The sequence below is a fragment of the Argopecten irradians genome, chromosome 10 (assembly GCF_041381155.1).
Source record: "Argopecten irradians isolate NY chromosome 10, Ai_NY, whole genome shotgun sequence".
Taxonomy (NCBI): Eukaryota; Metazoa; Mollusca; class Bivalvia; order Pectinida; family Pectinidae; genus Argopecten; species Argopecten irradians.
Window position 1 is genome coordinate 26,445,116 of NC_091143.1, and position 27,802 is coordinate 26,472,917.

General features: G+C 36.5%; 1 protein-coding gene and 2 long non-coding RNA genes across 3 annotated transcripts; 1 reads left to right on the plus strand and 2 right to left on the minus strand.

Annotated features, from left to right (window-relative positions):
* Positions 1 to 829: 829 nt before the first annotated feature.
* LOC138333502 (dynactin subunit 3-like) lies at positions 830 to 27,608 on the minus strand. The gene is made up of 8 exons (XM_069281926.1): positions 27,506 to 27,608; positions 17,193 to 17,213; positions 5,412 to 5,496; positions 3,500 to 3,586; positions 3,186 to 3,269; positions 2,837 to 2,895; positions 2,356 to 2,415; positions 830 to 1,932 (listed from the first exon to the last, which is right to left on the minus strand). Exons 1-8 carry the CDS (start codon positions 27,599 to 27,601, stop codon positions 1,852 to 1,854), a joined length of 573 nt encoding a protein of 190 aa, XP_069138027.1. The 5' UTR covers positions 27,602 to 27,608; the 3' UTR covers positions 830 to 1,851.
* LOC138333504 (uncharacterized) lies at positions 20,201 to 23,163 on the minus strand. The gene is made up of 4 exons (XR_011209986.1): positions 22,975 to 23,163; positions 21,762 to 21,828; positions 20,827 to 21,050; positions 20,201 to 20,658 (listed from the first exon to the last, which is right to left on the minus strand). It is a non-coding gene; the product is annotated as an uncharacterized lncRNA (long non-coding RNA).
* On the plus strand, positions 23,247 to 24,977 carry LOC138333505 (uncharacterized). Its single transcript, XR_011209987.1, has 2 exons — positions 23,247 to 23,716; positions 24,482 to 24,977. It is a non-coding gene; the product is annotated as an uncharacterized lncRNA (long non-coding RNA).
* Positions 27,609 to 27,802: the final 194 nt, after the last annotated feature.

A 27,802-nucleotide genomic window follows, 5' to 3' on the forward strand; every position in this document is an offset into this window, starting at 1 on the left:
AGTATATAAATACTATAATATATTTATATATGTATACTATTGGTTAAAAATTTTCGTACCAGGTCCCTGTGGGTGTTATAACTTCATTTTAGATCACGAATATCGTAGTTTTGGTGTTATAAATATCATAAGAAAACTTTTTCTATTTGTTAAAACTTTGAACTATTAATGTGGCTTTAAGTTATTAGAGACTAGAGACCTGATATTGAACCGGTGAAATGCTGGGATGAAGGGCTACCAAGTTTGTTCAAATGAATCACCTAGAACTTTATTGAAGGTCACAGGGGTCAAATAGACTAAACTCTTCAAACAACTTCATATGAATAACTAAGAGGCCTAGAGACCTTGGGCCAGTGACATACTGGGATAAAGGGCTACCAATGTTTGTTCAAATTAATGACCTTGATCTTCATTCAAGGTCACAGGGATCAAAAAAGGCTAATATCTTAACTAAGCGGCTTAAAGATACTGCTGGATACTGGACTTGTAGCATGGTGGGAATCAAAGGACCTTATTGATATTCCAATTCATAAAATATATCAGAACCTGAACTTCTATTAAAAGAATTCTTTTGTATTGCCTTCATAGTCAAATTTGTATATAAATAATCCCAAATACTAGTAGCTTTAATCCCCATAATTAGCTTTTCGTTTTCATGCTTGTATGACTTTCTGCAATTTGCATTTTTTTAAAGGATTTGGTCCTAAATTACACAACTGTCGTTTAGCCATAAAGGCAAGCCTGAAGTCAGCAGTTGGAATATCGTCGCAAATTTCACCAATACCTGGATCTTAGTGAACCAATAAAAGGACAAAAACAGTCAACACAGTTTATAGTCTACATATTTTATTCTGGTGTAAGCATTTTAGAGAATAAAACAAAAGATCCCCATGCCTTGGTGTAATGAAATAAAGCAAAAGTAAAACCAAAGATTTAACAATAGGTATGTGACATAATGTTTTACTGTTCTACATGTATGCAGATCTAACACAAACCTCAGATATACTGTATGGATGTTGTCCAGTAAATTAAGGGAGAGTCCATACAGTTCTATTCTATCTTTAACACTGAAGAGTTCTATAGAAAACATTGAAGAGTTCTGTCTATAGCACTAAAATGTTTTACTTGTAGAACTTAGAAGTTTATCTCTAGTAATGAAGAGTTCTTTCTTGAACACTGGAGAATTCCAGTTCAACAACAGTGTTCTTATTTTATCTTAAATTCTTTAATGATAAATAACTTCCCAAATAAAGAAGCAAATGAGTAGGCGTTGATAACACTTTAAATGTTTTTTCATCTTCAATTTTAATTTATACTTAACAAACTAAGACCAGCTAGATAGGTTTACAATAGATTATGCTGTAGAAACTCCATCAGCACTACCATATGTGTTATGAAAGGGTACTGGCTTGAAAAAGGTAGAAACGTTTATACAGATTCAAAAGCATTTACAGAACATCATGACAAAAATAAATTCATTAACTTCATATTGCACTTATGATACTGCTTTTACAGCACAAATAAATAATTTCATAATCGCATCCTGGAAATACTTGCCAGCCAAGTTCTTCCAGATACCAAAACAATTGCCAATATCTCATAACAGTTATTTGCTACATTCAGGAAATATTGGCTAATTTGCTTCTTGGAAGTGATGGCAAAGTCCACACATTGGTCAGCCACTTCCTAGAAATATTGGTCAGTCTTTTCCTTGAAGCGATAGCAAGCCACTTCCTTCAAACAATGTACCGTTCCTTGCAGGAAACACAAGCCAGTGATTTCCTACAAAGCTTGTTAGTTTTCAAACTTTCCGAAAACGTTGGCATGTCATCCCCTGGAAAGTTTAGTAAATCACTTCCTTGAAAGTTTGGCTTGTTCTAGTTTGGTTAGAGTTTCGTCCCATTGTACAAACTGTTTAGACGTCATAGAAACCTGAATGATGGTCAAGGATTAGTACAACGAAAACAACTTTATGGCATCATCCCCATACTTTTTACAATTAAACTTAAAGAGATGTCATTTTTTTATGAAATGAACTATAAACTTTAAAACAATCAAACTTTTTATTTTATATCGAGTGTGAAAACAAGTTATATAATTTTTACAAGTTACTTTCGAAAGCCTGGAATTTGTATGAGGGGTTTAATTTCAGAGTGGATTGCCTGGAGAAACCCCATGTGATTGGGAAGCCAGTGACCTGACCTTTTCTCAGCCGTACTAGGTATAGAACTCCAGCTGGCTGGCTGAACCAGTATACCAATCAACCCCTAAAGAACTACAAACCCTTCTGAGATGTTTTGTACTATATTTCAAAAACTGATGATATAAATGAAGAACCTGGTACAGAAAGGATACAATATTATTGTAAGCAGAGAGCATATTCCTCACTTCATCTGTAAGATCAGCAGTCTTGTCCTGTTAAGACAAAAGATTAGATATAGATAAATCAATGCAAGCAACAACAGTAAGAACACAAGGTTTGTTTTTTAATGTGAAAAATACCCAAAATGAGCAGTTTTATATCATTCCTTAAACTGAAAGAGTAAGCTGAATCTATTGGGCATCAGTTTTGACATGTTCAAATTTATCAAATATGATACAACCTGACACCCACGTGGTTACTATAAACTATAGCATAGCTAATGTAATAGAAACTCGATTCAATATATGTGAATGTCGTTATGTTAGAAACTGATATGTTACTGATAAAATTTATGGTTTACATGTAAGAATTATTCTCACAAAGGCAGGATGTACATTTACTGTTGATTTCTGCATCAAGTTTGTTCCCTGAACTACGGCTGGTGAAACATCCAACAATGTAAGGAAAGCTTACCTGGTGGTCAAGCTGAATCCTGCTGAGTTCCTGGAATTTACTGGTATTCTTGGGTAATGCTTCAAAGGAAAAAAATAGCAAACATTTATCAATACACAAAAAGGAAACAATTTATTGTGAGAGTTATCTTTATTCACACTTTGGAGGAAAAAGATTATCATTTATCAATAACATGTAGCATAAGAAAATACCTGTTGAGCATGTTATTACAAAATTGCAAGCAGATAACATCGGAATATTGGAAAGGGCTTCTCCTTGGATTTGACCCTAGTTCTAAAAGACTTGATCAAAAGGAGAGGGGGCTTATTGGTGGGGGAGGGCTAATTGCCAGCAAAAATATGGTACAGACCTTTCATATGCTCACTGTTGATACAATCCTTCAGTGATTCCATCATTTCCAGCTTAGCAGTCTGCTGTCGTATGAAATCCTCATCTGGAATGGAAACAGGAGATATAGTATCTCTCATCTGTAAGCTTGATTTGATACGGAAACAGAAGATACAGTATCCACAAAAGTTAACCTCTGTAAGCTTGATTTGAAATGGAAACAGAAGATATAGCATCCACAAAAGAAAGTTTGTTTATATGAATTATCATTAATGATTCCTTCACAGTAAAAGTGTTTTGACCAAAGCCTGAAGATTTGATTGAGTGTACACCAACCTGCTATAAGGGTATCTGCCTTGGCAGAATCTGACACGGTCATCTCGTCTGTGTAGGATGGGTCAAGGTACTGCTGAATGTTGGACACTGTACAATAAAAACATGGAAACAAGATAAATCACACACATCGTCTTACTCCACAAAATTGTGAATTGTATTGATCTCACCCTCATCAATTTCCAATGAAATAAATAAATATTAAGTTGCAAGAGTAAAATGGGACTTCAACCTACCAGGTATATATAAAGGACACATATGAGACGATTGTGTTCAGTAAAATTGACCTATATATGTAATCTTTGGGCATATTGTCTCAATATAGCCCCAGAGTACCTGAGAAAAACCTGCATGATCAAGTAAGAGCATGAAATGTACATTTACAGCATTCCATATTCAACCTTATAAGCACCTTCCCCATTTTTTGAGTTATTTACTAAGTGACCTTGGTGCTTATTGGTGTGAGGGATATATGATTATATATCTTAAACCCTGGCTGGTAAGTTGACCATGTGAAGCTATTGTATTACACGAACATCCCCAACATGTCATTAAAGGAATATTGCTGTGAATATAGTGTATATATCAGACATGCCTGGACGTACTAACTAATGAGACCGAGGTGGCATAGTGATGGAGGTGTTTAACATTGTAGGTGTTCCTTAATCTGCCACAAGCCTTCACCTCTTGGTTACCAGTATACAGACCATTTCATCAGGTACAGAGCACAGGTCTATGGTTTTTCTATGTGTACTCCACTTTTCTACCACCTCTAGAACATGGCATAACCTTACATAGTCCGAGATACACTGGCCCTGACACCAGACTTAGACATTTTGACAGATGCACAGAGGCCAGAGCACAGTGCTATATCAAAAGGTGGAACTCGCCAACACTGTTTGGTATCGGCCCAGGTCATCTCCAATTGAGCTGCTTTCAAAACAATATACCACCAAGAAGCCTCACTTAAATTGGTCTTTTCAACAAATGAATAATTTATCTACTCATAACAATCCATTTTATAAAACATGCACGTTACATTATGTTTATACAGTAGTTTCCTTTATGCAACTTTAAATTTCCCTCCTCGTTGTTGCCATTTTCTCATGGTGTGTAAATCGCCTCTAATCTTGACGGATTACTATATTTGGGTAGAAAAATCATTCATTTGTGGAAAAGACCAAGGTAAGTGGGGCTTCTCAGAGGTCAGTCTGAATGAGAGATGACCTGGCCCGATATCAAACGGTATCGGCGAGTTCCACCTTTTGATATAAAACTGCGCTCTGGCCCTACACTAGACATCATCTGTCATAATATTTAAGTCTGGTGTCGGATCCAGAGTATCTTGGGCTAATCCTTACATTGTAAAATACCATGACTGTAGATAGAATGAACTACCAGTACATGTATTTCTGATTACATACCAGTACATGTATTTCTGATTACATACCAGTACATGTATTTCTGATTATAATATATATAGAAATACATGTACTCATAAGTATTTGTACTGGTATGTAAATAGAATTACATGTACTGGTATATAATATATACCAGTATATGTATCTCTAATTACATACCAGAACATGTATTTCTAATTACATACCAGTACATGTATTTCTAATTACATACCAGTACATGTATTTCTAATTACATACCAGTACATGTATTTCTAATTACATACCAGTACATGTATTTCTAATTACATACCAGTACATGTATTTCAAATTTCATACCAGTACATGTATTTCTAATTACATACCAGTACATGTATTTCTAATTACATACCAGTACATGTATTTCTATTTACATACCAGTACATGTATTTCTAATTACATATCAGTATGTGTATTTCTAATTACATACCAGTACATGTATTTCTATTTACATACCAGTACGTACATGTACTACTTACATTTACTGTAGGCCTGTGATATCCTCTTCTTGCCCTGAACTGCAGCATTGGTCTTGTTCTGGACATTGTGTAGGCTATCTATACACTGAAATCAAAGGTAAATCATAAATTACAAACTTGATTCAAATAAAAGAATTCATTTTCTATAACTACATTTAACTTGGTTAATATAAAAGTAGAATAACTGGGATCCCAGTTTTAACTGGGTTATCACTGGGGTATCTGGGCATGGTGAGAACTTATTACCTGTGACAAGTCATATATATTTATATTTGAATCATAATAACAAGGACATATAAAACAATGCATACTCATCTTCATCTTTAAATTCTATATGAGTTCTATGTATTACCTAATTTACAGTTGTCGGTTGAATATATTTTGTGTACAAGACAGACAACACATCTGCAACCATAATACTCAATTAGTAAAGAACACGGCTAGTATCTGGAGGGCTGCAGTTTAAAATCCTGGTCTCAGCGCTTCATTTTCTTCTCTCCTGTTACAGACATCAACTAAAATACCTAGACAGTTTATAAGGGCCTCTTTGGGGATAAAGACTGAGAGAGAAGGGAGGAGCTTAACAGCTTAACATGACTGTACGCCAAAGGAGCGTAACAGCTTAACATGACTGTACGCCACAGGAACGTAACAGCTTAACATGACTGTACGCCACAGGAGCGTAACAGCTTAACATGACTGTACGCTACAGGAGCGTAACAGCTTAACATGACTGGACGCTACAGGAGCGTAACAGCTTAACATGACTGGACGCTACAGGAGCGTAACAGCTTAACATGACTGTACGCTACAGGAGCGTAACAGCTTAACATGACTGTACGCCACAGGAGCGTAACAGCTTAACATGACTGTACGCCACAGGAGCGTAACAGCTTAACATGACTGTACGCCACAGGAGCGTAACAGCTTAACATGACTGTACGCCACAGGAGCGTAACAGCTTAACATGACTGTACGCCACAGGAGCGTAACAGCTTAACATGACTGTACGCTACAGGAGTGTAACAGCTTAACATGACTGTACGCCACAGGAGCGTAACAGCTTAACATGACTGTACGCTACAGAGTAACACTTAAACGTAAGAGGAAGCTTAACATGACTGTACGCCACAGGAGCGTAACAGCTTAACATGACTGTACACCCACAGGAGCGTAACAGCTTAACATGACTGTACGCTACAGGAGCGTAACAGCTTAACATGACTGTACGCTACAGGAGCGTAACAGCTTAACATGACTGTATGCTACAGGAGCGTAACAGCTTAACATGACTGGATGCTACAGGAGTGTAACAGCTTAACATGACTGTACGCTACAGGAGCGTAACAGCTTAACATGACTGGATGCTACAGGAGCGTAACAGCTTAACATGACTGGATGCTACAGGAGCGTAACAGCTTAACATGACTGGACGCTACAGGAGCGTAACAGCTTAACATGACTGGATGCTACAGGAGCGTAACAGCTTAACATGACTGTACGCTACAGGAGCGTAACAGCTTAACATGACTGGATGCTACAGGAGCGTAACAGCTTAACATGACTGGATGCTACAGGAGCGTAACAGCTTAACATGACTGGATGCTACAGGAGCGTAACAGCTTAACATGATGGATGCTACAGGAGCGTAACAGCTTAACATGACTGGATGCTACAGGAGCGTAACAGCTTAACATGACTGGACGCTACAGGAGCGTAACAGCTTAACATGACTGTACAGCTACAGGAGCGTAACAGCTTAACATGCATATGACTGGACGCTACAGGAGCGTAACAGCTTAACATGACTGGATGCTACAGGAGTGTAACAGCTTAACATGACTGGACGCTACAGGAGCGTAACAGCTTAACATGACTGTACACTACAGGAGCGTAACAGCTTAACACATGACTGGATGCTACAGGAGCGTAACAGCTTAACATGACTGTATGCTACAGGAGCGTAACAGCTTAACATGACTGGATGCTACAGGAGTGTAACAGCTTAACATGACTGTATGCTACAGGAGCGTAACAGCTTAACATGACTGTACGCTACAGGAGCGTAACAGCTTAACATGACTGGATGACTACAGCGTAACAGCTTAACATGACTGGATGCTACAGGAGCGTAACAGCTTAACATGACTGTACGCTACAGGAGCGTAACAGCTTAACATGACTGTACGCTACAGGAGCGTAACAGCTTAACATGACTGTACGCTACAGGAGCGTAACAGCTTAACATGACTGTACGCTACAGGAGCGTAACAGCTTAACATGACTGGACGCTACAGGAGCGTAACAGCTTAACATGACTGTACGCTACAGGAGTGTAACAGCTTAACATGGCTGTACGCCACAGGAGCGTAACAGCTTAACATGACTGTACGCCACAGGAGTGTAACAGCTTAACATGACTGTACACTACAGGAGCGTAACAGCTTAACATGACTGGATGCTACAGGAGTGTAACAGCTTAACATGGCTGTTGAAGCTACAGGAGCGTAACAGCTTAACATGACTGGATGCTACAGGAGTGTAACAGCTTAACATGGCTGTATGATACAGGAGCGTAACAGCTTAACATGACTGGATGCTACAGGAGTGTAACAGCTTAACATGACTGTATGCTACAGGAGCGTAACAGCTTAACATGACTGTACGCTACAGGAGCGTAACAGCTTAACATGACTGGACGCTACAGGAGCGTAACAGCTTAACATGACTGGATGCTACAGGAGTGTAACAGCTTAACATGGCTGTACGCTACAGGAGCGTAACAGCTTAACATAACTGGATGCTACAGGAGCGTAACAGCTTAACATGACTGGATGCTACAGGAGCGTAACAGCTTAACATGACTGGATGCTACAGGAGCGTAACAGCTTAACATGACTGGATGCTACAGGAGCGTAACAGCTTAACATGACTGGATGCTACAGGAGCGTAACAGCTTAACATGACTGGATGCTACAGGAGGTAACAGCTTAACATGACTGGACGCTACAGGAGTGTAACAGCTTAACATGACTGGACGCTACAGGAGCGTAACAGCTTAACATGACTGACATGCTACAGGAGCGTAAACAGCTTAACATGACTGTATGCTACAGCGGAGCTTTAACATGACTGGATGCTACAGGAGTGTAACAGCTTAACATGACTGGAGCTACAGGAGTGTAACAGCTTAACATGACTGTATGTACAGGAGTGTAACAGCTTAACATGACTGTACGCTACAGGAGCGTAACAGCTTAACATGACTGGATGCTACAGGAGCGTAACAGCTTAACATGACTGTATGCTACAGGAGCGTAACAGCTTAACATGACTGGATGCTACAGGAGTTAACAGCTTAACATGACTGTATGCTACAGGAGCGTAACAGCTTAACATGACTGTATGCTACAGGAGCGTAACAGCTTAACATGACTGGATGCTACAGGAGCGTAACAGCTTAACATGACTGGATGCTACAGGAGCGTAACAGCTTAACATGACTGTATGCTACAGGAGCGTAACAGCTTAACATGACTGTGGATGCTACAGGAGCGTAACAGCTTAACATGACTGGATGCTACAGGAGCGTAACAGCTTAACATGACTGGATGCTACAGGAGTGTAACAGCTTAACATGACTGGACGCTACAGGAGCGTAACAGCTTAACATGACTGTACACTACAGGAGCGTAACAGCTTAACATGACTTGTATGCTACAGGACGTAACAGCTTAACATGACTGTATGCTACAGGAGCGTAACAGCTTAACATGACTGTACGCTACAGGAGTAAACTTAACATGACTGGATGCTACAGGAGCGTAACAGCTTAACATGACTGGATGCTACAGGAGTGTAACAGCTTAACATGACTGTACGCTACAGGAGCGTAACAGCTTAACATGACTGGATGCTACAGGAGTGTAACAGCTTAACATGGCTGGATGCTACAGGAGCGTAACAGCTTAACATGACTGGATGCTACAGGAGCGTAACAGCTTAACATGACTGGATGCTACAGGAGTGTAACAGCTTAACATGACTGTATGCTACAGGAGCGTAACAGCTTAACATGACTGTATGCTACAGGAGCGTAACAGCTTAACATGACTGTATGCTACAGGAGTGTAACAGCTTAACATGACTGGATGCTACAGGAGTGTAAACAGCTTAACATGGACTGTACGCTACAGGAGTGTAACAGCTTAACATGACTGGATGCTACAGGAGTGTAACAGCTTAACATGATGTATGCTACAGGAGCGTAACAGCTTAACATGACTGGACGCTACAGGAGCGTAACAGCTTAACATGACTGGATGCTACAGGAGCGTAACAGCTTAACATGACTGGATGCTACAGGAGCGTAACAGCTTAACATGACTGGATGCTACAGGAGTGTAACAGCTTAACATGACTGGATGCTACAGGAGCGTAACAGCTTAACATGACTGTACACTACAGGAGCTTAACATGACTGGATGCTACAGGAGCGTAACAGCTTAACATGACTGGATGCTACAGGAGCGTAACAGCTTAACATGACTGGATGCTACAGGAGTGTAACAGCTTAACATGACTGTATGCTACAGGAGCGTAACAGCTTAACATGACTGGATGCTACAGGATGACTGTATGCTACAGGAGCGTAACAGCTTAACATGACTGGATGCTACAGGAGTGTAACAGCTTAACATGACTGGATGCTACAGGAGCGTAACAGCTTAACATGACTGCTACAGGAGCGTAACTGTACGCTACAGGAGTGTAACAGCTTAACATGACTGTACGCTACAGGAGCGTAACAGCTTAACATGACTGGATGCTACAGGAGTGTAACAGCTTAACATGACTGGATGCTACAGGAGCGTAACAGCTTAACATGACTGGATGCTACAGGAGCGTAACAGCTTAACATGACTGGACGCTACAGGAGCGTAACAAGCTTAACATGGCTGTACGCTAACACTGGATGAGCGTAACAGCTTAACATGACTGGATGCTACAGGAGTGTAACAGCTTAACATGGCTGTATGCTACAGGAGCGTAACAGCTTAACATGACTGGATGCTACAGGAGTGTAACAGCTTAACATGACTGGATGCTACAGGAGCGTAACAGCTTAACATGACTGGATGCTACAGGAGTGTAACAGCTTAACATGACTGGATGCTACAGGAGTGTAACAGCTTAACATGACTGGACGCTACAGGAGCGTAACAGCTTAACATGACTGGATGCTACAGGAGCGTAACAGCTTAACATGACTGGATGCTACAGGAGCGTAACAGCTTAACATGATCGGACTAACAGGACATGACTGATGCTACAGGAGCGTAACAGCTTAACATGACTGGACGCTACAGGAGCGTAACAGCTTAACATGACTGTATGCTACAGGAGCGTAACAGCTTAACATGACTGGATGCTACAGGAGTGTAACAGCTTAACATGACTGGATGCTACAGGAGTGTAACAGCTTAACATGACTGGACGCTACAGGAGCGTAACAGCTTAACATGACTGGATGCTACAGGAGCGTAACAGCTTAACATGACTGTATGCTACAGGAGCGTAACAGCTTAACATGACTGGATGCTACAGGAGCGTAACAGCTTAACATGACTGGACGCTACAGGAGCGTAACAGCTTAACATGACTGGATGCTACAGGAGTGTAACAGCTTAACATGGCTGTAAGCTACAGGAGGCGTAACAGCTACAGGAGCGTAACAGCTTAACATGACTGGATGCTACAGGAGCGTAACAGCTTAACATGACTGGATGCTACAGGAGTGTAACAGCTTAACATGACTGGACGCTACAGGAGCGTAACAGCTTAACATGACTGGACACTACAGGAGCGTAACAGCTTAACATGACTGGACGCTACAGGAGCGTAACAGCTTAACATGACTGGATGCTACAGGAGCGTAACAGCTTAACATGACTGGATGCTACAGGAGCGTAACAGCTTAACATGACTGGATGCTACAGGAGCGTAACAGCTTAACATGACTTGGACCTACAGGAGCGTAACAGCTTAACATGATGACTGTACAGGACGTAACAGCTTAACACAACTGGACCTACAGGAGCGTAACAGCTTAACATGACTGGACGCTACAGGAGCGTAACAGCTTAACATGACTGGACACTACAGGAGTGTAACAGCTTAACACATGGACACTACAGGAGTGTAACAGCTTAACATGACTGGACGCTACAGGAGCGTAACAGCTTAACATGACTGGACGCCTACAGGAGTGTAACAGCTTAACACAACTGGACGCTACAGGAGTGTAACAGCTTAACATGACTGGACGCTACAGGAGCGTAACAGCTTAACATGACTGTACGGCCTACAGGAGTGTAACAGCTTAACATGACTGGACGCTACAGGAGGTAACAGCTTAACATGACTGGACGCTACAGGAGCGTAACAGCTTAACATGACTGTACGCTACAGGAGCGTAACAGCTTAACATGACTGTACGCTACAGGAGCGTAACAGCTTAACATGACTGGATGCTACAGGAGCGTAACAGCTTAACATGACTGTACGCTACAGGAGCGTAACAGCTTAACATGACTGGACGCTACAGGAGCGTAACAGCTTAACATGACTGGATGCTACAGGAGCGTAACAGCTTAACATGACTGGACGCTACAGGAGCGTAACAGCTTAACATGACTGGACGCTACAGGAGTGTAACAGCTTAACATGACTGGACGCTACAGGAGCGTAACAGCTTAACACAACTGTACGCCACAGGAGCGTAACAGCTTAACATGACTGTACACTACAGGAGCGTAACAGCTTAACATGACTGGACGCTACAGGAGCGTAACAGCTTAACACAACTGTACGCCACAGGAGCGTAACAGCTTAACATGACTGTACACTACAGGAGCGTAACAGCTTAACACAACTGGACGCTACAGGAACGTAACAGCTTAACATGACTGGATGCTACAGGAGTGTAACAGCTTAACATGACTGTACACTACAGGAGTGTAACAGCTTAACATGACTGGACGCTACAGGAACGTAACAGCTTAACATGACTGGACGCTACAGGAGCGTAACAGCTTAACATGACTGGACGCTACAGGAGTGTAACAGCTTAACAATGACTGGACGCTACAGGAGAGTAACAGCTTAACATGACTGGACGTTACAGGAGTGTAACAGCTTAACATGACTGGAGCTACAGGAAGTAACAGCTTAACATGACTACAGAGTGTAACAGCTTAACATGACTGGACGCTACAGGAGTGTAACAGCTTAACATGACTGGACGCTACAGGAGTGTAACAGCTTAACATGACTGGAGCTACAGGAGTGTAACAGCATAAAGTGAATGGACGCTACAGGAGTGTAACAGCTTAAAGTGACTGGACGCTACAGGAGTGTAACAGCTTAAAGTGAATGTGACGACGCTACAGGAGTGTAACAGCTTAACAGTGACTGGATGCTACAGGAGCGTAAACAGCTTAACATGACTGGACGCTACAGGAGCGTAACAGCTTAACACTGACTGGACGCTACAGGAACGTAACAGCTTAACATGACTGGAGCTACCCTACAGCTTAACATGAGCTACAGGAGCGTAACAGCTTAACATGACTAGACGCTACAGGAGTGTAACAGCTTAACATGACTGGATGCTACAGGTGCGTAACAGCTTAACACAACTGGACGCTACAGGAGCGTCATTGCTAAACATGACTGAACGCTACAGGAGCGTAACAGCTTAACATGACTGGACGCTACAGGAGCGTCACAGCTTAACATGACTGGACGCTACAGGAGCGTCATTGCTTAACATGACTAAACGCTACAGGAGCATAACAGCTTAACATTACTGAACACTACATTTTTGCCTTTCTTGTTCCATACATGCTACCAGGTGTAGATATATATATCAGATGATATAAAGGATATGAAAAGACAACATATGACTAATATGCATACAAAAATATATTGTATCATCATGATTAATAACAATTTCGCTGTCTTCCAACATGCAAAGAATTTGGTATTATCATCTGTAGGTAAAATGCAGATTCTGATTAAATGTATGCATTATTGTGTTGTGCCATATGCAATATGCATAACATGATGTATTACCATTTAAGTGCAAAATCTCCAGCAAATTGGTTACAGACAAGATACATTTGGAAAATGTCTAGCAGGCAAAATTAAATAATTCATAAAACACAAAATACAAACAGGCAATTTGCATAATTATTTAGACATGTATGTTACATTTCAGTGTTTAAATTTCACTGTTTAAACTTCAGGTTTACCTGTAAAGAAAATTGAAATAACTTCTAACTGTTACATAATCTACACACACAAAATGTACCGGTATACAGATATATATCACATGTCTTTCTGATAAAAAAAGTTATTAAGATTTTTTATGAAAACATTATCTATATAATATATTTAATATAGAAAATTATAAGCGTCATTTGTTTTCTTCCAGTTTAAATACTTCAGAGATTTATCTAGCTAGATGTAACTATATATTACGGTTCATATATTACCTAGCATGCTTGTTCAAATAACTGCCTATATAGCTAGAAAGACGCTTTTCAAGACCTTATACAGTCATAAGAAATTTCTGGATAGATAATTAAAGATGCTCTACCGCTGACAAATAATATTTTTTCTCTATCAAAAACAGGACCAGACAATCTAGTATTTTTCTTCAGTTACAAAAGTTACTTACTGTACACCATTACCACCATTGAAAAGTCTGAGCTTCTTATTTTACTTCAAGATTAAAATATTAAAAATGATTTATTGCATCCCGAAATAATTCTGTGGCACTACGACCTATATAGAATGCAGTACTGATTGCGCATGCACCGAAAGCAAAATCAATTACTTTATAATATTTTTTGAGGTAATAAAACATACATATACACGATTTAACACAAATTATTGTTCAAATGATTGGTACCATTTATGCTGTCGGCGGTGGAGCATCTTTAAAATTCATGTTAGTGGGATATATATTAGTAAATAGATGGTACTAAATATAAATAGAAACCAAATCACCATCAAATTACCTAAATCTCTAAATCTTCCAATTTGTTCCTTTTAAAGAAAGATTTACTAACTATAACACATATATGTATCACCTAATATATATTAGGGTGCAGGGTATAGGTGATCATTGGTGGGGGTACCCTTGGCAAAAGTCATGGTTCTGAAGTTTTATGTTACAAATTCGGTTAGAGAATAACTTTTGACAAAAAATTATTTATTTTTTAAACCAGGCTTTGTGAAGTTATCTCTCAATGACAAAAACTCCAAAACAAAAAGATACCATATACAGAAAGGTCAAACTTCAAGTGGTTTAAAATAATTAAAAAACAAACAACAACAAAAAACTGGAAACATAAAAGCAAAATACTTTTTATATAATTTTTAACTTTTAAATATAATTTTCTCATCTTTCAAATTAAAACATTTTTTCTTGTAAAGCTATACATAGGGTGTCCTTATTATAGCTGACAAATTAAACCTTATTATAATTTAACAGGTGTATAAATGGTATTTGATGAATCACCAGTTTGCTAAAGCTGTTATTGAGTTAATAATATACATCATACATGATGTTACAATTCATTCAAGCAAAGAAATTATTTTTCATCATAAGTCATTCTTCTTGCATATTGGTAAAAGAAAACATACACTGTGTAACTGTATCAACATCAACACCTTGTGCTGAATTTAACCAACTTGAGTAGGCATTAAACTTGGTGATTCTCTATCAACCACTGTACATGTATGTATGACTGGCAACCTGAACCTCTAGAATATATTAAAATGAGCAATAATATCATCATTTTGATTACCATACTCATTGAAGCTAAGGGGAGACAATCTAAAAAGTAGTGATAGAATTTGACTAGCTAATGGGAGACAATCTATTAATAGTTTTTGGTTAAGAAATCATTAATATACATATAAGTTCTTGTGGTCTACTGGTATTTGTATATATATAATGTAAACTTCCTGAACTGATATAAAGCAATGTTAGTTTAAAATGTTAATGTATTAGTAAAAATAATTCATTAATAGCAGCTATGAAATTAAACAAGAAGGCCAAACTAACCAGGTAAACAGAATAAATAAATTCTGATTTCATTATCCAGATATAGAGAATACATTGTTAGTATCCTACAATACAAGGTTTATTTTGGTGCGAGGCTTAGGAAAGCCGAGAGGACAAGGCTTTGCCGAGTCATCTCGACTGTCCGTGTTGAGCACCCAAATTAACCTTTTATTGTAAGATACTAACCATGTATTCTGTTTATCCTGCAACTATCATGACATTTAAAACGCAAAAAATTGCCATTCACTTGGTTTCGCCCAAAGCGGGACGGGTCTTTGATGCGGAGGAAAAGATTCCTTCATTAAACCGAATGAGTGTGTACTCCTTTTTACTGTCGTGGGAAATATATAAGCGCTTCACAAACAGTACCAGTAATCCTATTCAGTGTGTAATATGACTGAAACAATATGAAAATACTCAAAAAACAATAATCACCCATCAAAGAATTACAATTATGTACTTTACAATACAAACCTTTGCCATGAGCGAAAAATGAGACGACACCGCCATTCGAGATTTTCGATATCGTAAAAATTACGTCATCCCGGTGAATGTGACGTCACATTTTAGCGGGACTGACTGATGTTTCATTCACAGAAAGGTAAAAGTTCGAGGTCAAGTTAGAAAATGTTCTGTCAGATGTGGAACAAATTCACGTGACCACATTGACGGATAAAGCATTTCGTATTGACAGATAAATCACAAGTTTATCCGGCAGTAGTTATCCGTCAGTATGTGTGGCAGTTGCAGGATAAAAGACAATCTCTGTAGCTTTTGTTTACAATGTATATATACAAATCCTTTATCTCACCAATCTCAACAATTGTCAGCAGAGTTTGATAACCTGGATTACAAATTCAGCTTGGTACTACCAGGGTTACTATTATTACAAGTGAATCTGGAGTTGTATTGATGCATTTATGAACCCTTCATCTGGATAAGTATTTTGATTCAGTGTCCAGTTTACAATTTCTATTTGGCTTTATTTGTTAAACTCATCAACAATTACAAGGACCTCAGAAAATTACATTTAGGATTACACACCACTGATTCTTCTTCTGTAATGACTTTAGTAAAAGAATTAGATTAACACATCAACACTCACATAATGTTATGTGACTATCCAAAACAAATTGGTAGATATTTTGAAAAGACTTCTCTAGCAGACGTATTTTTCAATATCTGTATTTAAGTGGCTCTATATGTCAATAAAAAGAATAGATATGCATGCTATCACAAGAGTTACTTCCCTTAGTTTGCACATGTACAAAAATGTACTTATAGAAAGATTTTGACAAAAAAGATATATATTGTAGATAAATCATATAGCTATAGTATAGTATATCCTAATCAAACAATAGTCATATGCGATTAATGCTCAAAACAGAAGATGAAAACAATAATACAATATATATGGTACGTAATAACATGTATTTAGGATCTAGCCTATATATATATAGCTAGCAATTTAAGTTGCCTTGGTTCCTTTGTTTATATATATAAAGCATTTGAGGTAGTAGAAGAATATATGATCAGACAGAATAACTAGCCATGTAGTACTGGACACTGAATTTTGTATGTGCTGTTATGTGCTGCTATAGAAAAACTTTTTGTTTGTGTTCCCTGACAGAAATAGTTTTTACCTCTTCTCTTTGCTTGCAACCCTGTTTTTAGAAACATCAAAAATACAAAACAAACATTAGTTTTTATGCAACAAAAATACATGTAGTCTATGTTCTATAATGACATGTATAGTATGTATTTATTTCAAAACCACATAATGCAATGTGTTAAGACATATACCATGCAAGGCTTGATGCAGGATAAGAAAACACAATACAATATTTAAATAATGACAAGCATTCTGAAGTGAAATATAGTCTGACAATATATAGAATGAATCATTTCATGATGACAATCAAAGTAGAAATATTATGAAAGTAGGCCTAGCTAGGCTTAAGTACCCTAAATATTTGCAAATTATTCATCTTTGTATTTGCACATTACAGAGTTATCTGCCCTTGTAGGTAGGTATTGATTGTGACGTCATGTGTTTGCGAGCGTAATGTCATGCATTTCGGTGAAAACGACGTGAATTGCGCTCACAAAATAATGATGTAACAATCGGATACCTACCCGAAAGGGAGCTAACTCTGTAATATGCAAAGACGGAATATGGGCTAGCGTTATATTCATAAAGTTACTACAGATAATGATATGATGTCATCAAAGTGATCAGACTTATTTAGAATTTAGATACAACAAAAGACATGCTCTAACAAACCATCTCTGTTAAAATAGACTATAATCTTATATGTATGCATGATGTACAATTTTATATTTGGAAATCAAATTTGATAATTGATTAATTGGTCAATGGGTTTTTGTTTTCATTTGCACATGCAGTAAATTAATTTACTTATGAAATGTACATGTTTGTAGCATATAGCTGACTGGGAAATAACATGACATCCTTTTCAGAAAAAAAAATATATTGATATTTACTAGCATGTTTAATATACAAAGACTTGTAATGAATGTTAATGAGAATATTTATCCTACATTATGTAGATCAAGGAAATCAGACATAGACTGGTGTAGACCAAGATACTCCAGCCTTGACACCAGACTTAGTCATTATGACAGAATCATGCCTGCATGGTGTAGATCCAGAAACTGCTATATTAACGTTTGCTATCATTGGGCCAGCCAGGTCATTTCCTTTTCAGACTGACACCGAGAAGGGCCACTTACCTTGGTCTTTTCAACAAATGAATAATTTATCTCCCCAAATATAGTAGTTCATCAAGATCTAAGGCGATTTAATTTGCATACTTTGAGAAAATGGCAACGACGAGGAGGAAAATTTAAAGGTGCAGAAAAGAAACTACATGTATACGTACTGTATTTATAGTATAAAATGCATGTGAGATAAAATGGATTACTATGAGTAGATAAATTATTCATTTGTTGAAAAGACCAAGGCAATTAACAGGTTGGGGACACTCCTGTATATGCAGGATAGTCCTGCATTTGAGTAATAGTCCTGTATTTGAGGGATAATTTTGTTATGCAAATGCAGGACTCTGTGAAATGAAAAGTGATAAAGTTGTTTTTAAACATTTTCATCAAAAAAGGGCATCATAAGTTTTATATGGCATCATCACTAATACAACTTTCCACATTATCACTCAAATAGAAACAAATTTCATTATCTAAATGTTTGTATAGGTCACAAACAAAATGACCTCTAAGGTCACAGTACCCAAATCGGATCAGTACCCAAATCGGATCACGGATTCGAGAAATTGCTCTTTTTATCGCATGCACATTTTACGTTTAAAATAAACGTACATATAGTCATAAAAATGCATTTCCGCGATATTTAAACCAAATTTTGAAGCAGTGATCGATTTTATTATGCTTTAATGAAGACTTTGAAATCGGCAAGTTGGTGTTATTTTCGTCAATCTCCTACAATGTCACCGTGCGACGGTCTATTTTCTCATGTTTAACCCCATTACACTGCACTACATATCATCAAAACATAAAAGTATGTACCCAAAACAAGAATAGAGAAACATTTAGGGAGGTATTCGATGAACAGGGTAGTCCATACCTTTATTTAGGATGCCACTAGAAACGATTCATATTCTGCCGCCATCTTGGAACTATTACTCAATGATCTTTGCGCATGTCAAAAAGTCATTCTAAACGAACAGGTACTTGTACTATGATTTTCCGGTTTTTTCAATGTTGTATAAGAGTTATTTCCCTTCTGTCATTGTTTCGATTTTTTTTGAGTTTTGCATATCTGTGATTATATAATATTTATAATAATTATTATCTTACTATAAGATGTTGCTATTATCAATTATAATGTAACATTATTTGTTTTCTCCAGCAACAAAGAATATACAAAACACAACTACAGATATGAGAATGTGTTATTAAATAAAATGTTTAAAATATGTAAATACAAATAGTGAAATACAGAAATGAATATTACAAAATGTTCAAATTCATATTATTTGTATTATTGATTATGAAAAAATGTATTTTAGTACACAAGATGTTAACAAATTACCATAAAATATTTATATTATTTAAATACTGTTTTAAACAAAACAAATATAAGGAGATTATACAAATGCAATATTAGGTAATGATATGTAAACTGGTTTAAAAAAATATCTTTCTGAACAGTAGTGTCTACAGATAAGAAGAGGTAGTTTGTTTCATATACAGAGCACTGTCAGTGAAGTTTTTTTTCTATTTACAGGGAAAATAGTAAAAACCTTTAAATAGAAATATATGGTGCCAGCATGGCAATATCAAGTACCTGGCCTTCTGACATTGGTAGAGATCATTCTTGAAGCAGAACAAACAAATTTCAGCGAGGAATACCAGAGTACATAAATCGTGTTACATCTATCAAATTAATTAGATTGGTTTTGAATTTGTATTATTCTAAATTTTTATATTTTCAGATCACTGCACTGCCATCCAAGTTTCTGATATTTCCTCCTCTATTCTGTTTCATTTTTATTACACAATGTATATCATTTGACAATCTGATAATAAGTTGATTTTTAAGTGTATATTTTATTAATTCATCAATGATACTTGGGAAAGCAAAATACAACAAGAATTATTTATCAACACTTTATTTAATCTAGAGTGACATATCAATTTTACTGTGAGACCCTGCATTTCCAAGTGAATCAGCATGAGTGAAATATTCATTTGATATTAGTTACAATTATTGAAGTGGCTGCTATTTTAAAATCCAAGCATCAATTAAAGATAAGCATCAATTAAAGATATTGTACACTTCCATTTCAGACATAGGGTAAGTGCATCTATAATATGAATGAAACATGTTTGGTCAAGGAACATTCCTGTACAAAGTATGCCACCTTGATAGACAAGGGTGTTGTATACAAGGTCATTGGATCTCCGTGACAAACTCCCACACAACAGCAGCAGTATGTTTGTCCATGAAAAAGTCCTCTTGATAAATTGCCCATGAAAAAGTCCTTCTGACGTTTGTAACTTATGAAAAGTCATTTCCAAGTGCAGGCTACCTTGATGATAAGTCTACAAAACCTGAAATAAAAAAAAGAATAACTGAGACATATGTAGCTGTAAAATATTGATAATTTCTGAGCAAATGTTTAAAGCCTTAAGATTTGGAAAAAAAATCTTAAAATTTCAAATGAAAATCCACAGCTTTACTAATAAAGTAATGTTTAATGTTATAGCTTATAGACATACCTCTACATAAAATCCTCCAGGTATCTTTTGAAGCGTCCATCAAAAGGAAGACTCCTGATGTTAATACTTTGGTTGAGAAGGCCAGAGTGAACAGTGTGGAATATTTTTGTTTCCTTCCTCACTACTCATTTGCTACAGCCTTTTAGTGTAGCCTTGTTTCAGCTAATGAAGGCACAGACTTCATTTCAGAGCTGGCAATCAGTCATGGATACCTGAACAGTCACCTAGTTATAGAAGAAAAAAAAGGTTTAACTCTTGAAGTTTTTCATTTACAAAATATCTTGTACACATGTGATCAATAATAAACAACTAATTAGAAAAAAAATACTGTCTGATCTTGTTAACTGACACTTAGGTTTTCATAATTCTTAGACATGTAATATATATATATAAGCTATTGACTAAACCTAAATTTGCCAGTTGTCTCCCTTCCATCAAGTTCATACAATACCTGTTGCTCTTCTGGACAACCTGTTATTGTACATGTAAGAAAAGTGACTATCAATATCGCCTCCCATGAACAGCTCTCAGACAACAAAACAGACTTGGCTCATTTACATATTATTAGCATGTTTATACTTAATACTGTGAATAAAGTTACTGAAGATAGAATGAATTATCCACATTTCTGTTAAATATAAGTCAGAGGGTTTTGAGATCACATTTTAACTTGAACTGGATTATTTATTATTGCCTTGTATTTCGCCTTATCACTCTGTTCGAAACAAGGACAACATATATATAATAATTGTATTGAACTTAATAAGTACAGATCTACAATTTGAAGACTTTGAAATTTAAAATGAAAAAATAAATATGAGAATTGATTTTTGCTTCAAGGTTGCCCAAGTACTTGTGTTCCATTTTTCTGATGCATGCACACAGTGATTAAAGCAGTCATTCATTAATCAATAATAATTAAACAAAATACTAACCAATCATGTTTTGTATAATAACAAGCTGAATTAAGACACATTTTTCAGTTCTTCAGAAGGTTGGGGCCTGCAATAATGAAATAATATAGTATGTATTATACATCACAATAATATAGTAATAATACAAATTCATAGTTTGCCAGGTACAGTACTGTATCAGGGATCAAGCCTCTCTTGTGTAAACATACATACCCTACATGACGTACTTGAAAGTGAAGGGAATGGGTGTTTTTTTTTTAAATAGTTATGACATGGTTGCGTACAATATGTAGATACAATGTATGTCAGTACACCTGAGATCCATATATATACATGTGTAGAAGAAAATAGAAAATGTATACGTAGCGGCCAGACAGGGATTCAAACTTAGAACCTCCCAACAATAGCTGACTGAGCAACTTGGTCACCGACTATCGATCCAGTCTTATCCTGCTACACATATGCAGTCACATGTGCCTGATCATTGTTGATGCTTATGAGATTTGTATAATGACTATAATTATGTATGTCTGCAGTTCAAATAGTTATAAGACAAAATTATCAAAAGTTCCCAATTCCCAGAAATCTCTTGCTTGTGTGAGATTTAATCTACTATTTTTTTTCTATTAATTTCACAAATTAAATTTTAATTAATCACTAAAAGGCAGCAAGATTTACATTATAATTTAAAAAAAGAATTACCAATATATTTTATATGTAAATATAAATAAAAACAATAATTGATAGATATTCATTTGATGCATGTTACATTTTAAAGAAAAAAATCTACCAAAGTGCACTGTATGTATTTCAGTTGTTGATGTTACATGTTGTCACACAATCTACTGATTGTGTTATGTGGAAGATCGACAGTAAATAAACTTGAGACCCCATCAGGATTCGAAAAAAACTACGAAAATTTTGTTATACTTTGAGAGACATAGGGTAGAAATGGTTAATTTCTCAATTAAAGCATAAAATCATTTAATTGTTGCAGCTAAACAATAATAAATATCGACCAATTATCATTTTCGTCAATCTAACAATGCGCACCTGTTCGGTTTGTCAACCGGAAATTGAAACCGTCATGCGGTCGATCGTGTTATGAATTTGAAAGGCTCAATAAAACACTAAAAAATGACTGTGACGCACAAAATTACTGATCAATCTTGTCAATAGTGATGATATTTATCGTACATACCAATTATTTAACTATATAATGCATAAAATATACCTATTTTGGGTTATTTCTCTCGCTGATCCGATTTGGGTACTCTTCTGTTAAAAAACCGGAAGTTCATCTGTCAATGTTTGTGACGTCATAATTCACGCGCGCACGCGACTATGACAGTGTGGAGCTGTCTGAACTTCGTCACGCATAGCCTTCTTATGAAAAAACACGATATGTAAAAGGTCAGTTGCAAAATTTGGTTTAGAAAGAAGAAAATGTTGTTTTGGTGATCCGATTTGGGTACTGTGACCTTATTGCTTACTATGGGGCTTAAAGCGAATAGTCGGGCAAGTGACTGTAAAATCGGTAAAAATGGTATTAATATATCCGGTATAATTTCTTATGAATTAGAAAAATAAAACTTTCCGTCAAAATCGCTGTACATGCGAAGAAAATAATAATATCTATGGGAATCCTAAAAGTCCTCCCGGACGGCTAAGAGTGCAGTTCAATCTTAACGCATGCGCAACACCCACCACTCTCCGTAGTAAACAAAAATGGCTACCGTAGTTTTGAACCAAAATGTTTCCGCCAAAACAACCAACTGACTCACCTAAAATGCGAAAGGAAAGGCAATTTTGCAGCGACAATCCCAACAACTGACTCGGTAAACATTACGACGCATGGAGAGTGTTAATACAACTTGTTATAGTGAAGAGAACAGTTCAAACGAGCACGCGGCTCCGGACCGCTACTGTACGTACCTAGGCCTACTACGTACCCGGTACTCCCTGCTCAGCTGATTGTGAGTGAGTCTTCGTATTTTGATCATTATGTAAATAGTCCCTAGCAGTATTTTTTCATAAATGAGTGGTCACATATGGTCACATGTTTCATACCTGTTCCCCAATCGCGTAAAACGTAACCCTGGGGTAAATAGCGGTTCTTTAGTGGGGCCTCTTTAGGGGTAATGAATGCCCTGTATGCTACCGGTCAATTCATACAGTTCTGATGTATATATTTATAGATTTTTAATTTGTAAATTTTTGTTCTGTACATGTTCTGGTAGTGTTATACACATACATTGTATATAGGATTTACATTGTAGGTTAATTGGTAAAATTGTATTGTATATGTTCTGATATACACATATACATATATGTACATGTAGGTTTTAGCTTGTTCTTTAGATATATTTGGAGGACACATACAATATTATTTCTGGTCATAATAATAAATAGTGTTTGTATATTTATTACAACTGTACCTGGTTCATGTGTATATGACAAACTTTACAGAGTTGAAATGTACTGCAGCCATGTATCATTTATAATTATTCTGAATTTTTGTTGGAACTATAGATAATGAATTTTGTATCTTTTTTGAAACAATATTTGATTCTATCAAATGCATCAGTGACACATTCACAACTTATAAAATGTTTTCTCTAAAATAAAAAAAAACCCTGTAGAATGAACCTACATTTATTCATTTATATATATTTGAAATTGATCATTTCAATTTTTGTCATATTCAACAGATATAAAAAATTGCTGGTTCTTTTTTTCAGGCACCATGCATGCATAGTGACATGAATACAGAAAGATCATCCCTTGGACCTGTATACAAGTGTATGTATACATATACATACAATTAGCATCATATGAAGACTGAAGAATGTTGATTTGAGTGCTCTTGAAAGTAAACTTTTCCAATATGGACCTAGAAGATCATGAACAGAACATTTAAACAGTATTAATTTATTAAATGTTCCTTTCAACTGTAATCATTAAATAAAATTATGATGCAATACTTTTTCATTGTTTAACTTTGTAGAAATATTTGTTTATATTAGTCCTCTAGATCCAGTGATTATAATTCTTGCATCCATATGCCTGCCCATTTGTTTGTCAGGGCTTGTGAGATAGCTTTTCAATTACTTTTAAAATATAAGGATTTTTTTTTACATATAGCAATATAGATAACATTGTCTTAGGATTTCTAAATTCTACTTTACAAGAGAGTAGACTCAACATATAAATAAAACCATAAAACTAGCAAGTTATCTGAAATGTTAAAAATCTTTTTGTCTGAACCAAATTTCACATTTATTGTCTATGTGTAACTTGTACATAGACCATTTATGTATTAATACTGTAGTAACAGTGATTACAAACACATAGACTAAAATGTAGTATGTAGTACTATGTACATCTGTCTTTGATTTGAGTTCTAAACAAAAAAGTGGTACCTATTGGGAAGTTGTGACTTGGGCGGAGGGTGAAATACAGAAGAAATAGCTACACATGGAAAAAAGAAAGATATACAGTACCATATGGATTCAAAGTTGCTCCAAAATCAATGAGACTAAATAACCAAAAAAAGCCATGTAAACCCCAAATATGCAATGACCAGATCAATGATAAAGCACCCTTCCACTTCCAGTTATCTGTAGCTATTTCTTCTATATTTCAACCCTCCACTCAAGTTACAACTTCCCAACCTCATGATTCTTCTGTCTTTTAGCCCCCCCCACCCCCCAACACACACATACCTGATTGATTGTCATGTTATTTCAGGTTCCTATTCAGGTATTATTCCTAAAAACCTAAAAGGGTATACACACTGTGTACTCTCAAAGGAGGGGAACCACTTCATTCAAAAATGGAATTTACAATTTCATCTTAATTTTTAAATTTTCAATTTAATTATTTATTACTGGACTATTAAAACAGTATAGAACCCCTCGGCTACAGACAAAGTACTGTGGTACACATTTCTCTTAATTAATTACTTTTCTTCAACTCAATCATCTTTTTCTCCAGAGCACAAAAAAGAACAGGAAACAACAGAAAAGGAAAGTAACATACATGTAGGCCTATATGTTTTCTGGAAATATATATGATGTGTTAATTCTCACAGCATAGGCCTACATGAATGTGAAGAATTAAATATTATCAATGTTTGAGAGAATTTCCTAGTTGTGATTCTATAGCAGCTACATGGAATGTACGTTTACATATATACATTGTACGATACATATACATCATAAAAGTTTCTTTCCTTCCAGCTGGACATTCATGTCATCTCTCTCCAGAACTCAAATATTGTTTACAAAAAAAAACCAACCAGAGACATAGATAATTTAATTAAATCTCTGCAAAAAACTACACGAATAATTGAACACATATATTGTACTTGTAAAATATCTATGTATGAGCTAATTTATTTTCACATCTTTGACAGCTACATGCATGGACGTTCTATGGAACGTTTTCGTGTGGTTTTAAATGGGAAATTATGTTACGATTATTTGTATTTAACCTTCATGATTCGGTTGATGTAAAATACGACGAATGCTATGCTGCAATAATTACCCCTTGCCGGGGCCCCATCTCTGCATCGGCCGAATATTTGTGTCGATTTCCATGTACAAGATGCTTTTATCGAAAAATGATTACAAAGCATTGTCATTAATGTAAGAATACTTCATTTGCATCAAATGTATCATCTCAAAACAACAATTTGCATACCGCATTAGTGGTTTATCACACGAAACAAAACCGACACGACTGAGAAACACATGTCCATGTTGACATTTCCACGCAGCCTCGTTTTCAAAGAGTTTGGCGAATTTATATTTAGAACTGTGCTAAATTTACACGGGGCTTCCCCAAAATTTCAATGGTCAAAACTGGAACACCGTGAGCAGAACTTGACCATCATTATGGTATACAATGACTTTTGGAAGGCCAAAGAACGCATTTAGACTGGTTTCCTTTGCCCGACTATTCACTTTAAAATAGAACACAGGTAAAAGTCAATCAATCATGACATTTACACTAAATTTCCCTGATGGCTATACACTGTGGTATATGGACAGCACTTAAATGGTCACTTCATTACAAAGTGAGACAATGGAATTCAATAGTTCATACACAAAAAACATAAAGTCTTCAATTAGGGCTATCTGAAAATTATGACACCCTTTTTTGATACAAAATTTTAAAATAACTTTATCCGTTTTCATTTCACAAAATCCTGCATTTGAGTAACAAAATTTGTCCTCAAATACAGGACTGTTACTCAAATGCATGACTATCCTGCAATATACCGGAGTGTCCCCAACATGATTAAGCGAGGCTTCTCAATGGTAATGTTTTGTATGCAGTCTGAATCGGAGACGACATGATGGTCTGCTACCAAACGGTGTCGGCGAGTTCCACCTTTTGATATAGTAGTACGCTCTGGCCCCACACCAGACAACAATCTGTCATAATGTCTAAATCAGTTGTCAGGTTCAGAGTTAGATCATGAGTCATCCGATATAAATTGACAGACTGCAGGGTCAATCAAATTGTGACCTTTTTGTCTACTTAAAAGTCTTATATCACATTCTCTAACTGCTAGGATATATGCCTAAAGTCCAACAGAAATTCATATTCAAGTTCTGTTCACGTTCACCACTTTACGATCGCGAGATTCCGAAAGAACCATTGACACTGACAGGCTAAACCAGCAGCAAATAGCAGAGTCAAGAGGGGGGAATGTAAATGGAAACATCATTCCGGTGATCTATGTTATCTTTAAATACCTTTGGGTATAGCGCATCTTTATCAGAGCTCCCAAATACCAGACATTCGAGTAATGTTATGCGATTCTCGAGTTGATCCAGTTGGTCGTCGGCCATGATGCTTTTTGTGATACACTATGTAATTATTTCATGTTTGATTTAGAGTAGGCCTATTACGTATAAAGATAATATACTACTGATAAATTCGCTTAATCATAGATAGCGTACGTTGTTTTATATCCTTAAGACGAATAAAAAATCGTATGTATCATTACAATAAATACATAGCGTTTCACCTAAACATGGGAGGTAACTCTC

What these genes read in the sequence shown, in the direction of transcription:
- LOC138333502 (XM_069281926.1), bottom strand. Translation starts at nt 27,601, where the DNA reads ATGGCCGACGACCAACTGGATCAACTCGAGAATCGCATAACATTACTC. An exon ending in AAGATGCGCTATACCCAAAG is followed by an intron (nt 17,214 to 27,505) that starts GTATTTAAAGAT and finishes TTCTAAAAACAG; the next exon opens with GGTTGCAAGCAAAGAGAAGA. An exon ending in TCTCTGCTTACAATAATATT is followed by an intron (nt 1,933 to 2,355) that starts GTATCCTTTCTG and finishes ACCATCATTCAG; the next exon opens with GTTTCTATGACGTCTAAACA.